General features: G+C 34.0%; 2 protein-coding genes across 3 annotated transcripts; one reads left to right on the forward strand and one right to left on the reverse strand.

Annotated features, from left to right (window-relative positions):
• The first annotated feature begins 1,412 nt into the window (after nt 1-1,412).
• LOC106765665 lies at nt 1,413-7,495 on the forward strand. Of its 2 annotated transcripts, XM_022783763.1 has the most exons (8): nt 1,413-1,596; nt 1,689-1,950; nt 3,008-3,093; nt 3,199-3,345; nt 5,859-5,982; nt 6,599-6,885; nt 6,998-7,097; nt 7,260-7,495. In XM_022783763.1, the coding sequence occupies exons 2-7, from the start codon at nt 1,758-1,760 to the stop codon at nt 7,088-7,090; spliced, it is 930 nt and encodes a 309-aa protein (XP_022639484.1). In that variant the 5' UTR covers nt 1,413-1,596; nt 1,689-1,757; the 3' UTR covers nt 7,091-7,097; nt 7,260-7,495. The 2 variants fall into 2 exon arrangements, with proteins under 2 accessions (XP_022639484.1, XP_014505841.1); XM_014650355.2 differs by having other exon boundaries at nt 1,416-1,596; nt 6,998-7,495.
• Nucleotides 7,496-7,806: 311 nt separating this feature from the next.
• Nucleotides 7,807-14,089, reverse strand: LOC106765548 (potassium channel AKT1). Its single transcript, XM_014650212.2, has 11 exons — nt 13,752-14,089; nt 12,356-12,721; nt 12,199-12,256; nt 11,783-12,100; nt 11,456-11,701; nt 11,259-11,357; nt 11,091-11,123; nt 10,819-11,004; nt 10,362-10,556; nt 10,185-10,260; nt 7,807-8,858 (listed from the first exon to the last, which is right to left on the reverse strand). Exons 1-11 carry the CDS (start codon nt 13,901-13,903, stop codon nt 7,978-7,980), a joined length of 2,610 nt encoding a protein of 869 aa, XP_014505698.1. The 5' UTR covers nt 13,904-14,089; the 3' UTR covers nt 7,807-7,977.
• Nucleotides 14,090-15,178: the final 1,089 nt, after the last annotated feature.

Genomic DNA, 15,178 nt, shown 5'->3' on the forward strand with positions numbered 1-15,178 from the left:
ATGTATGTACCAAAGATATGTCTTTACTTGTATGATTTGTTCTATTTATATATGCAGATAATGAAAGTACAAAAAGTTTACTCAAATTCTTGCACAAGATCGATTTCAGAAATGTTTCCTTAAAGTTTCAAGTTCTGAAAAATAGTACAAGTTACTTTTGTCAAAGTCAGATAAAGTATAGTAGTTCCGCAAAGTAGACCTGAGTCTAGCTATACTTACTTAAAAATGCTATTAAGTTGACATGGAAGTCAATTTTCAGTCTCATAGATCATTCTCGAAAAAAGCTATATACAGATGATTGCATGAAGAGAAGACAAGAAGAATACATGCATATTAACAATCGTTCAAGGCTTTCATTTAAATTATAAGTCCTTATTATTTGTTTTGTATTGAAAACTTATTTTCTCTTAGAGTTATCAAATCTATATCTTATTTGAAAAATCTTCTTGGTTGTCTTATAAATTCAAAAATGAAAATACTTGGTATTTAGTTGAGTTAACAATCTAGTCAGTTGACTCGTGTCAAGAACATAAGTGATTGATAATCGTTGTAAATCAAGTGGTGAAAATCATATAATCTTTTTTTAATAAAGATTAATGAAACCTTTTAAAACGTCTTATGAAAAAATTAGTTATAATTCACATTAAAACGAATAATTGTAAAAATTCATCTGTTATTGCTTTTTGTAAAAATTCTTTTAAACACACAAGTGTCTAACAAAGGTTACATACTATCTAACTTTTAACTTCTGCAACAGTCTTTAAATCCTATTTTGCGAAAATAACTTAAAAACACTGTTCTAACCTTCAATTTATAATGTTTTTTCAGTATTTCATTACTTTTTATAGTGAAAATATAAATTCAGGATTAGCTTTCATATTTTATGAACAAAGAAAAAATAATCAGTAAAAATATGTTATGTATAAAAATTTTAATTTTAATATTAAACATATAAAAGCTAACTTATTTTTTATTTTATTTTTTGTGCAGCCTTATAAAGTTATACTACTAGTTGCTTAGAGTGAAATTTGGTGAATACAAAGCTTGGTGAATTAGACGACGACAAAGGTGACGGTAATTTAAATGTAATGGTTGCTTTTCGAACTGTGGTGGTTAAATTGGCGAAGCTTCGGGAAATATTCAATGTATTTTTTAAATCTTAAAATTTAATTTAGAAAAAAATGTATGTAATAAAAAGATAAAAAATGTTCAAAATATATTTTTTGTCAAAGAAAATTTTATAAAAATATTAATTGATGGTTCTTACGTGTTTATTGAATACACTGTTCAAATCTATATAAATAAATTTACATAGACTAATTTTATTGGGTCGTCACATTACAAAGTTATTTTCCTTTAAAAAAAAATCAAAGTCAAACGTGAAGACAAGAATTAGGTTTGTGATTGCAATGAGCCCTGTATTTTGCTGGTGAAACTAAAGAATCAACAGAAAAAGAAATAAAAAAGAGTTCATTGAACCTGTTTTTTTTTTTTTTTTTTTTTTCATCATCACTGGGGATAGCATTACATCGCGCCTGTATTTTTATCATCAACATTCTTAAGCAGTGATTCACCAAGGACCCCTCTGAATTTCAGGTACCTTGTTTGAAATCAATTCAATTGACTCTTTTTCTTTTCAATCTTTTCCCCCACCGTCAAGGAGCTGAATCTTATGATCGCCGTGATAGGTTCGGCGATATCGTGCTGCGCTAGGGTTTTCAATCCTCAAAACTTGCTTGATTGAACAGTAAGCATCAATGAAGGGGGAAGTACAGCTTCAGCCTCCACCGGTCATGCAAAACCCTAGTGATTCGGACCCTTTGCTCCTTAATCAGGAGGAGGAGGAGGAGTCACCGGGAAGCTCCGGTGAGATCAAAGATGACGAAGAAGACGTTGAGGCAGGCTTACTCCCTTGTTGTCGAATTTGCCTCGAAAGCGATTCTGATCCAGGTGAAAATTCCTGCAAAAGCTTTCAAATTTATGCCGAATTTTGTCATTTTCGCTTGGAATTGTTAATTTGTGAAATACGGCATTTCCCTGTAAATAAAATAGAGTCTTCATAAGTAAGTGGCTTCGGAGAGTGCAGTCAAAGTCCTCAGAATAGGAACCAGTGTATCGTCGTCATTATCAAAATTGGTGACATTGTGATCAAATATGATATTTGTGGTCTTCAGTTTTTCATGTGCCATTGTGAATTGTATTTGTAGAATTGCAGTGTCTGAAATTGGTCCTTGTTGTAACTTTTGTTCTTTCTAAACATGCTATGTTTTTCTTTTTACTGTACAATCGAAAACTAATGTCATGTAATTTCACCTTCTACTTAATTTTGCGTACCATTAAACTAGAAGTTTGTATTTTGACATTCCTTGTTCTACACGCCTTGGCAATGGAGGCTGAAATTAGAAAATTTAGGTGTTCGAGTTCTGTATGATGGTACTTGGAATTATTTTCACTTTAATGCTTGAAATAATTTTCTTTTTAATTTATTTTGGTTAATGAAATGGGATTCGATAAAATAAACTTGGCTAAGGAAATCTGAAAACTATTGTCATTTATTTAAAATGTTTGCTGTTGAATTCATGCACGAACTTGTGTCCCATTCCCAAATGCTATATGCAGTGCTTAAATGTAATAAACAACAGCAAAAAACCCTCTGTGCTGCACTTTCTCATTTTTTGTCAATGTTGTTAAATGGCTGTGCCATTGCCACCTTGGCAGAATGATGTGGTGATTGTTTGCCATCTGCCATTGATAATAATTTCTGCACTGAATAATGTGATTAAAAGTTACAAGAAGACCAATGATCTTATTTGTCAAGCAAAGATTCGGTAGATAAAATGATGATTGGGCTTTTTATTATTGAAACTTGGGCATTTCCTGTACCTTGACTCCAAACCTGCGCAACTCATTAGATTAGTGCTTCATGATGTTAGCAAACAACAATATGAATGTTATTGTTTGGGTGGTGGTATTCTGCACAAAGCTAATTCTGGGTTTGATTTTGTAGAGGATGAATTAATATCTCCATGCATGTGCAAAGGTACTCAACAGTTTGTTCATCGCTCTTGTCTTGATCATTGGCGCTCTGTAAAGGTGTATAATTTGATGCTTGTCTTCACGTGTAATTTTAACTGCTAGTATTAACTTGTTAAGAGATCATATAATAATTTGGAAAACTTTTTTTTTGTTGCCTTGTAGGAAGGATTTGCCTTCTCACACTGCACCACCTGCAAAGCCCAATTTCATCTTAGAGTTGAATTGTTTGAGGACAACTCTTGGCGTAAAATAAAGTTCAGACTTTTTGTGGCAAGGGATGTTTTCCTTGTTTTTCTGGCTGTACAGACTGTGAGCATTCTTAGCTCTTCCTTATCCTTCATATTTATGATTATGTTTTCCTTGTTTTTATTAAGCTATCTCAAGGCAGAAGTTCTTTGTTTAGAATATCTCATTTTCAAGTCACTCTTACATATGTTACCATGATGAAATTTTATCAGATATATTTTGTAAAGACTCGTTTTTTAGAAAGAAGATTGTGCCTATACTGTAGGATAGTTAAACTGGACTTTCGTATTGGTAGTACACATAATTTTTTATTTGCATTGGCGTAGCAACAATAAATATGTAACGAATGCTAGTGGAAAGACAGGCTTTCGGTCTACATTTTTGAATTTTTTGAATTGGTATAGTTTAAGGAGAGAAATGAAACTTAAGTGGGAGGTTGGAATATAACAGTGAGGTGGTTTCTCTGGTATCAGTTGAAAGTGCAAAGAAGTCCAAAAAAATGTGGAATCCAAAAGAGGATATCACAGATTATAATTGTTTTGTATAATTGTGGTAATGAGCAAGTCCACATAACCTTGTGAAACTTTCATGTACTTGACTTGTAGATTTAACTCATAAATTTGTAAGAGTTTACCTAATAAAAAAATATTAATGATGTATAAGATAGTACTCATAGTACAACAATAGTTCAATATTTCCACTTTATAAGGAAGAAAAGTAGCAAATCCCAACAATAAAGTATGACAGTACAATAGTGCTAAATAAGATTAAACTACATAGATGATTAAATCATATATAAATTCATAAAAGCATAAGTTCTTAATGTGAAAATAATTCAAAAAAGGAGTTATTTTCTTCAAAAAAATTGAGTTATAATGAAACATTGTCATTATGGCTTAAAAGCCAAGCCAAAAACATTTGATTTTAAACTCTTTGACTCACTTCTTGACTTGAGAGTTTATGCAAGTTCAAAGAGTTTAGTTAAAAAAGGGTTTGATAATGGATTAGTTCATTTTTTCTAAGATCTTAATCTTCTAAAAGTTTAAATGTTAATTCACGATTTTGACAACCTTGAAGGGCCCAGTTTATATATGACAGTATTTTAGTTCAAGAGTTTTTATTTACTAGGAATTTTTTGTGGAGATGAATTTTTGTAGTTCATAGCTATTGTTGTCAAATGCTCAAGTTAAGTTGTATACTCTTGTAAACCTGCATACACTCCCAAGTTAAGAACAGTGTTATCAAATGGTGGTTGTGGTGGTGCCTGTCAAGGAACGGCATGGCGGTTTTGCTAGTCACCGCCATTTGCTATTCTGAAGGATATGACATCCTTCGCCATTTCCATTGTGGTACCTGCTACAGACATGGCGACTATGGTGGATTATCTGCTTTTTCGTTATTAAAGACATGATTTTGGGCTTGGCCCATTCTGAAATAACCCCAAGTTTTAACATTGGAGAGAATGAGCCCTCTCTCAAAATACCCTTCTCCATCCTTGAGTCTCCTTTGAGGTGTCTATGTTAATAACTTACTTTGGTGACTTTAACTGCAGTGGACACTGAGCTCTGATGACCTAAACCTTGAAACAAAGTTTTTCTTTCTTTCTATTTTTTCACGTTCGCTCCATTTGTTTTATTTTTCTTTTCCTTCTCATTTATTTCTCTCTTCTTTTCTCCTCTTCTCGTCTTTTCACATGTTTGTCTTCATCTAGATGTTGTCTGTTTTATAGTTTTCTTTTATTTATTCAAAATTTCAGAACCAGTTATTTACTTGTGCCCCATATGCTTGCTTGTAAAACAGTGTTCCCAATTATTCTCCATTTATAGGATAATGTCAAGTTCCGAAACCTAAGCAATGCATCCTAAAGTTACTAAATGAAATATTAAGTGTTTTTTTTTAGTTATGGTTAGGACTTTATGTGATGACAATCATGAGAATTTTGTAAATGTTATGAAATTTGTTTGTCATTATGATTTTCTTAACACATTCGTCATTTATGTTCAGTGTGTGTAATATGTGTATGTATGTGTGTGACATATTCGTCATTTATATTTATACATACGGAACTTGTGTTTTTATGAATTTGTGTATGATTTGGTCATTATTTAGTTTGATCTTGTTTAGTACTAATGTACTATCTTACTTTATTACCGTGGTTACTACTTTCCTATATAATGGAGTTGAAATGTTGAGTTATTGTTGTGTTAAATATCATGTTATGCATCATTGCTAGGTTTTTCGATATTATCTTTTTTATTAGGTAAACTCTTTTCAAGTTTGCAAGTCAAGTCTATGGAAGCTTAACAAGTTTATTGTGTAAACTTTCTAGTTTAACAATCTTGTCATAGCTGATAAACGAACTGGCTGTCACTGTCAATGTCGATGTTCTTAAAATTTTTTCCCATGCTGGTGTCAATATTAATAGATAATTAAGGGCTTGTAAATTAACTTTTTTTATACTTTTAGTTTTGTTTTGAAAATTGGTTGATGTATATTTTTTGTATGGAACATATTGTTATATTTTGTAATGCTTACTTGCAAGTTTTGTCTTAAGCTATGTTCTACTTATTTGCTAGGTGATTGCAGCTATTGGTGGCTTTGCGTACATCATGGACAAAGATGGTTCCTTCAGGAACTCATTTGATGATGGCTGGGATAGGATACTGTCAAAGCATCCAATTCCATTTTATTATTGTATTGGTAAGGTTTTTTGGTCATCTAAGTTATTTGTTGTTAATCAATGGCCAAAATTCCTCTTTATGTCTTTTTTATGCTGTCAGCTTTTGTGAAATTAAGTAATCATATTTCTCCATATCGTCATGTAATCCGCTGTGGTATTTGCCTCATCCTTAATGTTTAATGTTAATCTCAAAAAGAGTTGCTACGACATTAATATTCATACTGTATTTGAGTGGAATTTGGATCCATCTATGTTACACTGTAGTCATATTGGAGAGAGAGAGACACATAAGCAGACCAGTTAAGTTTGATTTGAATTAAACTACATATCAAATAACACGGGAGGATCCAAGCCTATTAAAGTCATTAAATAGTATATAATCCATCCCTGTTTAATGGCTTTTTGGAGGGGGAAAAGGAGGAACACCATGATAGAAAGTTAGTTTTAACGTGCATAACATTTTATCTGGGCTATTTTGTTTGCATGTTCCTTAAACACTTCAAATTGTAATACCTAAACAAATTTCATTCAATGGACCTATTTTCACATTTAGTTAATTAACCGTTGGTAGTAATAATTGTTTGGAAGCTCTAGCTTCTGTTCATCTCTCTCTGATGGTTAATATTTGTATGTCAGGAGTGCTGGCCTTTTTTGTACTGATTGGGTTTTTCGGGCTCATACTGCATTGCTCCTCCCTCAACACCAATGACCCGAGAATGGCTGGTTGTCAGAACTGTTGTTATGGATGGGGCATCCTGGATTGCTTTCCCGCTTCAATGGAGGCATGCTTTGCCCTTGTGGTTGTTTTCGTTGTCATCTTTGCAATTCTTGGTATAGCGTATGGTTTTCTTGCTGCCACCATGGCCATTCAAAGAATTTGGCAGAGGCACTACCATATCCTCACCAAGAGGGAACTTACAAAGGTAGTAATACCCTATTGATATATTAAATGTCCATAGCTGCCCAAAATTATTTTCACATTTACTACATTTGATACTTTCTGTCTTACATTTATTGTTGTAAAAATATTCGCAGGAATACATAGTAGAGGATCTTCGTGGCTGCTATTTCCCACCAAAGTTGGACCCAGAACATGAAGGCCGCTTGAAAATGCTCAAGCTTTTGTGATTACAAAGTACTTATCTGTAAAAATGTTTTTGAATGATTACAGTATCAAGTTGTTGCTGTCCCTGACATTTACAGTCTAATCACTCTCATCTTTCAAAAAAAGAATCTAGATCTTGCCAGATTTTGTATACTTCAAATCTGACTTGAGAAATGATAAAAATATATGCAGATATTTGTCCGGGCCCAGGATGAAGCTAAGTAATGATTAGTGGACCTCTCCAAATACCTCCTTATTAATTCATATCGCTCTGTCTATATTTCTTTGTATCACATCGCATCGCATATGCCCTCCTTTTCAATCAAAAGGCTTCTTGGTATCCACAGATGATTTTTGTTATGTAAGGTTGGAGAGCCAAGGCAATTTTACATGCTTACCCAGAATAAATAGTGTGTTGTTGTGATGAATCGCTTTATCCGTTTTTACGTTGAGGTGGGGGAGAACATGGCAAGTGGCTGCCATCTGTAACCCAATTCATAATAGTGCACTGGATATAACTGATGTACAAGAGTGCACTGAAAGTTTTTAACGCAATTGATAACGGTGCCGTATATTTTGTTTCCTGATGTTTTTGTCTACACAATTTAGAAACCCGCCTTATGACAAGGTGGGGCGAACACTCCTTTGCGTGCCCCCTTCCCTCTTCCCTCTTGACAGTAATCGTAACTTCCAAAAATATAAAGCTTTGTGTAAAGTAATTCGAAGACCATTTGGAGCGGAAAGAAACCGAAGGGGAAAATATTTTATTTCACATTAGTAAAATTGTAAGACTAGAAGATTTACATTTGAGATCGGGAAAAAATTACAATGATAGTAGAGACGTTCCTTGTAGGCATACTCTACATATGCATGCCATCCTAAAGTCGTGCTGGAGTTGGACACTTGGATTCTACAACCCACCATCACCGTGAAAGACCAGATGGTCACCATCTCTAATAACCTCTAAATCTTCAATTTGACCTCCATCTTTGCATAAAACCTTGGCAGGATAGAAACCAAATTTTTTGGCTCCAATCTCAAGCAGCTCTTGAAAGCTTCCAGGTAGTAAAACAAGCTTCCCCACAACCTCACCCTTCTCAGGGCAACTAATAATCACTCTAGCTGGACTACCTGCATTACCACTCTTCATGCCATTGCTTGCCTTGTTATTCATGTCAAGAGGCAAAAGCAGGTCCTTTTCCCCATTATGTGCTGCTACCATCATCCCTAAGAGTGAATTCTGATAATTGCTGCTCCTACGCCTTGGACGGTTCTGGCTCTGGCTCCAAGAGGCATCCGTTCCATGAAATGAGCCGTCAAGGGGTGAAGGCATGGTTGGCTCACTAGTAAACCTTCCAAGGAACCTGAACCCACTCTGCTTCTCGGGAATGGTAACGAAAGACTGAACCTTAGGGTCCCCAGTGGAGTCAAAAATGGCTTTTATTTCTGTATGTGATTGCTGATCTGCCAGACCTCTGGCGGTCCAGCCATTCTTGTCCGGCTTGTCAATGCTTGCCCCGTGATCCAAAAGGTATTTCACAATTTCAACGTTGCCCTCCGACACTGCAACGTGCAATGCTGTGGTCCCACTGTTGATGCTTGGAAGGGTGATATCTCCTCCGTAGCGCTTTATTTCCTTCAGCAACTTCAAACTGTTCTGCTCAACAGCGGTACATGCAAACTGGCCCACATCCCCGCATTGCAAGTTAGCTCCATTTTCTGCCAACACCTTCCTTACTGACTCATGTCCTCCCACCATAGCCTCCCATAGTGCCACATTACCGTCGAAATCTGCACGTACAATAACCTTGAGTTTTTTTTTTTTTTTTTTTCTTATGAGTAGAATCACTAAAAGAAAGAAACCGAGGAAAAATGTTTTAAATGATTTACAGCAACTTGTTGGTCTAATTCTTTTTTCCCACAGCACTCCATGCACATGCATGTGATTGATAATGACTTCTTGATAAGATTTAGATATTATTGTGTCATGAGGGGAGTGGGTCTTACAAGGTCCACCTACAGCTTGTTTTATTTACATCGATAATTAATTACTTTAATAATGACGTTCTATATTCTAGTACGAAATTCGTGATAGAATTTTAATTACTAAAATCCATAGTAAATGGAGATACAATCGACGAATGGCTCTGAATTTTGTGCAACTTGGGAATATGATAACAATGAAAATGCCATCTCTGTTTTTTAATTTAACGAAGACTTCTGCATACTTCTATTTCCAACGAAATAAAAAAATAAAAAATTCAAGTACAGACGAACACCACGAAATAACAAAACATTTATTACTTTTTGGGAAGCCAAAAGAGGCGTCGATCATTCCGCTTTGGTGATTTATAATTAGTTGGTTACCGACCATGAGAGACTTCAGTTTTCTAATAGGAGACATGCATAATGGACTCTCTTTCCTATTATTAACAAATTAATAAGATCATTTTCCCTCTTCAACCTCACATTGTTTGCTAAGGACCACTACAATGTTGACAAAGATTAAATATCACAAAATGAGGACAAAGAATATGCAAAGATGGATAATTTAAGTATATTATTCCTACACGAAATATGAGATGCAAATTAATAAATACTTTTCTTGAAAGCAAATCCACAGGCACATGGATGTAGAAAATTCAAAGATATTAAAATTTATGAGTATGGTGACCTCATCGGGCACAACTTGATTGGTTTAGTTGTAATTGTTAAATAAGTTGTAAAATCCAAATACAGGAAATATGTGCTACGTTTACAAGAAAAGAAATAATCACACACTGACGACTACCAAAGATAGGCATGTGAGCCATAGGTTATTTATTTAAATGGTGTAACATCATGCTGATGCTAGAGACATGAAAGTTTTGGAAAATAAAAGAAATTATAAACCAAGTTTTTGTTTTTAATTTAGTAAATAATCACACATTCCGAGTCCCGGGCAGTGAGACAAACGTCTAATGTGGCAGACTTAAAATAATACGCAACTTATTAATTAACTTTGAAATCCTGACTTTGTAGATATTGTCATGCATAGAAGTCTTCATTTTCCACAGTTCTTAAAAATCTTAGCACGTATATAATGGAGAATTTAAGGAAGTTGTAAGAAATATCGACCTGTAATGTTGGGATCCGCCCCATAATCTAACAGAAGCAGAACACAGTTTTCTTTCCCTTGAGATGCTGCTATATGCTGATTTAGCAAGAACAAATAAGCACTATAGATTAGAAGAAATAGAAAATAAAAACCATGTAAAGAAGGTGAAAAAAAATATTATAAAACTATTCACCCACCAAAGCTGTCCTTCGATTGTTGTCGGATTCGTTTGGATCCATTCCTCGTTTCAGCAACTGATGTAACAACAAGTCATCACCTCTTGCTGCCGCAAAGCACACACTCACTGGTAGGTCCATTCTACCACGAGCTAACATGTTCTCAATCTCCACCAAAACTCCCTCCATGATTGGATCGTTGAGCTCTTTTAAATGCTGCTTACCATCATAAGTCCACATTCATAAATTTACTCATTGCTCTGTTGAATATGATACTTAATATCTCTTTAACAAAAACAAGTTTTTTACATTCGATTATCATATTTGAACAAACCTATGTACTATATATATATATATATATATATAGCTGGGCCTAGGAGATATACTACTCTTGTGTTGTAAGGCTATTAACTAAATCATAAAAATGTGCAACTTCTCATTGTCAATATGCAATGAATGCTCATGATGTTATTCAGACCTGAAGCAGATTATTCATGATAATGGTTCCGTCTCCCACGTTGGCCTGAACAATATTCAAGAAAGTAGTACGATTTAGCCTCAGCAACTGGCTTAGTCGCTTCGTTCGAACAGTGAAAAGCTGTGGCTTGTAACAGAGGACACCAATCTCACCACAAAGATCACCGGTTTTGGCCTCTCCAACAACCTGAAATCAGTTACTTTCATTAAGATTTAGTGTCATACTATATATTCCATCACTTTTTCTCATCATGTATAAGTAAGTGAACTTGCCTGTTCAACCCCATTTTTAAGAACTACCAGTTCCTGTCAAACAATTAAGGCATTAGAAATCCTTTTTTGTAAGATTGCTTCAGAGGAAGAAAAATCATATTATGTTACAATAAATACTAAAATTTGAAATGCGGATACACTATTCAAATAAATAAGTTGGACAATTACCACAGCACCAGTGACCAGTATATAAAAGTCAGTGGGGGCTTCGTTTTGCAAGATAACATCTTCTTTGGGTGGAAAATATTCAGCTTTCATCTCTGACACCTTTTATAGTGAGACAAAAATAGGGCCCTCAGTACTAATTGAAGATTAAAATTAATATGTGTATCAATTGTGAGCAGAGACAAAAAAATTGCATTTACCAGTTGAAAGAGCAAGTCATTGGAAACCTCCTTAAACAAGTAGACCTTATCAATCAGAGAACTGAAAAGATGATGTGAAATGCTGGACCTGATGGCCTTAGGAAGAGAATCAAGTGTCTCTTGCTGCTGCAACCCTTCCGAGTCTGTTCTATACTTCAAACACAAGTGGGCAAGCATTTGGTCTTGCAACCGATGAGGCAATTGATTCCTTTGGGCAAAGTTTGAGGCAGCTTGGATGGTATCTCTCTGATAATTGAGAAAAGTGATATCATTTTTATATTTTCGTAATCTTAAAATCACTAACTGGGACTATATCCGTATACTTACAAATTTTCTGGTTCGACTTGTGCCGTGGACAACCAAATTGGTCATATTACCAATCAAATACGCTGTTAACCCCAGATTAAATAGCATATAAAAAATGTCAAAGGTCATCTCCCTTGAATTCACTGGATGCAAATCTCCATAACCGACAGTTGTTAAGGTAGTAATAGACCAGTAAATAGACATCACGTATCTTGACCACAAACTTTGTTCAAGGAAATTATCCATCGTTGATCCAATCCACGTTTTTTTTGGATCATGATAACGTGCAGCAATAAGATAATAGAAACACCCAGCACAATGAACAGCAAAGAGGGTAACCTATAAAAATCACTCAGACAATCAGTGCACTGTTGAGCATGTCAAATTCATCTTCCTTTTTTATAAAGATTATAAATATAATAAGTTTGGAAACTTACAGAAATAAGCTTGGCACAGCGAACCCAAAAATAGTTATAGTTTCTGTCCTTCTCAAGCCTACTCAAAAATGTATTATTCACATTCACAGTTACAAGCCAAAAGAAATGAGAAAAAAAAAATAAAAACGTTGCTTCAATGGAAAACAGTCAATATTACCGAGAAAACAAAGCACTGACTCTCCGAAGACGCCATAGGCGAAGCATGTTGAATAAACCGTAAGATTGAAGAGGAGAAGGTGATAACTTTTGTATAAGCTCTGAAGGAATGATGGAGACAACATCGAAGGCCAGCCAAGTCCTTGCATATTTCCAAGCAATCTGTTTCCGATCATCCACGATCAAATAGGTAGCTTTGTCAATATAAGCCACAAAGAAGGTCAGAACTATATCCACGAAAAAAAATCCATTCACAATATTGTCCGAAATGGAAAGCGGTGGTTCTGGCTTCTTCAAGAATCCAAATTCGAAGGGAGAAACCCAGGCAGTATAAACTACCAGAATAATAAGGAAAGTTTCCCATATCCTGCAAAATCCAACAAATTTTATTTACCTAATACTAGTGTTACTCATCTGCGCTGGAAAACACAAAAAAAAAGAAAAATATTTTTATACACGAAATTTCAGTTTCAGTTACAGAGTCAACAACAAAACATATTTATAAGAAATTTTGAATTATCCCTTGACACTTATTTTCGGTGGAATCCAATGCGGACTCTTCCATTGCATGCACAACAACCACCATACTCTAGTTGTTTCAAATCCAGGGAAACAAAGTCAAACTTCTCAGTTTGACTACTGCCAGATGGAAGCTCGTGCCTCTGCCTTTGAAAACTCAAGTTCAACAAAGTAAACCAGAACCGAAAACATAGTTTTTTATTTATAGATTGATAACGTTAGTCAGAATGTATTTTATGTAGCCGACCTCAATGGGATAAGGCCGTTGCAATTGGTGTATGGTTTTTAATTGATTGAATAATAGATCTCAATGGAAGCACAATTTCTAAGAGACAAAGCAATGAAATTATTAGTAAAAAAAAAGATGAAACGTAAAAGAAAATGAAAGGAGTGAAATTGCTCTTTCGGTAATCACCAGGGATCACAGTAATAAAAACACAGAAACCCGTCAGAACAAAACATACGGATATCACCATTCAGCAATTCGAAAAATTATAGAATCAAGAAGAGGCCACAAAATTGAAAAAAAGAAAAGAAAAAGAACTTGAATACTCGACATTGGCAAGGAAGGAACGGCCAGAATACTATCAAAAAAGAAGGATTTAAGAATGGAATAGAACAAAAAGTTAGCATCTAACGAAAAACAATTTAAAAGTGCAACAAAACAACTCAACAAGCTTCGTTCCGGAAAAAACAAAGAAACAGCAGCAAGTAAGCATGAACGTCATAAGTCCTTGTTTTGTTTCCCCTTCTCTCTCGACAAGAAAAAAAAAATGTAAAATATATTGAAACGATGCAGAAACGAAATATGTTAAGACAGCATTTGAACAAAGAAAGCGCAATAAGCATTGAAAAAGAAAAAAAATAAAAATAAAAACCTGTAACGGCGGTCGTAGGGCGATACAATAAAGCGGCGCAGCTTGATTCTGCGGTTGCTTTTGGCCCCGAGAGACGGAAGTATTCCGGTGGAGAGACTGTAGTGGCTGCCATCCCGTGACAGTTCAATCTCTTCTTGGCCGCAGCCCAACATTTTTGTTTATTTCTGTTTAGTTGAGTTTGGTGGTGACCGTGTTGAGACCGTGTGTGACTTTTTACTGAAATGTTAGTGCAAGAGAGTTTTGGTCGGCATGCTATTGAGGAAGCGGTTATGAACGTGCTTTTGTTCGGAAGCGATTCTTGGTTGGAGAATGGTGGCAAATGGCAATGAACCACAGCGTCTCGTGTCCTTTATATATACACACCAACCCAACACAAATCCGCAGGCTCCTTCGTCGATATTTTTTTAACAATATTTATTCAAAGTAAATATATTTGTAGTAATTATTTTAAACAATTAGATGGCACGTTTTTATTTCGAAAGATAAATTTATTACATTTTTACACTTTTATGTAATAAATACTTTATTTTTATATGAAAAAAAATATTAATTTGAATTCTTGGTATCAATTTTAATTAAGACGTTTAGTTAAAGAGATTGTATCTATCATTTCCACCAAATGAAGTGTGGTAATTGATCCTGTAAACCTTTTCTTTTTATCTTATTGAATACTGGTGTTATTCCTTCAACGTATTATTATTATTATTATGAATAAATAATTAATTTGATTCTTAAATTAATAAACCATGGTAAATTTACTTTCCAATGCGTAAAAAATCTATAATTATGTTAAATTTTACGGAACTATTTTATTATTCAAATATAACTTAAAAAATTTAACAATAAATTAGTTCTATTTTATCACTAAATTATACCAGTGCTGACCAATTTGACTTTTTTACACATTCAAAATTATATCAACTTTTTCCGCTAAATTGATAGAGTCTCACGTATGTAATGACTAAACTGATTATTTATCTTTAATAAAATCATTATATTCATGTAAATATTCAAATTATCTGTGAAAGGTGACTGTGTCGGATTATATGACTCTGATTACTATTTTTTTATAAAATTGAAAAATTATCTGTTTATGGAAGTCATTTATAAGTATTAAATATTTCGTATGTAAATACATTTTCCTACAAAAATGGCTTATATGTAAACAGATGAATTTTCAAGAACTCCTTCGTATAATATTAATCAAACACTTACCTGTTAACACGTTTATCTTTCCTATACCAACTTAAATATTATATTTTGTAAACATTAACTTAATGGGAAACAATTAAAAAAAGAAAATATGACAAATTATTAATTAGCTAGTTAAAGAAGAAAGATAAATACAATAACTCATAATACATAGCTTAAAAAACAATTAAAAAAATTGGATTATTTAATAAATATTTTTGGTTTGAGTTTAGGAG

Source organism: Vigna radiata, chromosome 7, assembly GCF_000741045.1.
Source record: "Vigna radiata var. radiata cultivar VC1973A chromosome 7, Vradiata_ver6, whole genome shotgun sequence".
Taxonomy (NCBI): Eukaryota; Viridiplantae; Streptophyta; class Magnoliopsida; order Fabales; family Fabaceae; genus Vigna; species Vigna radiata.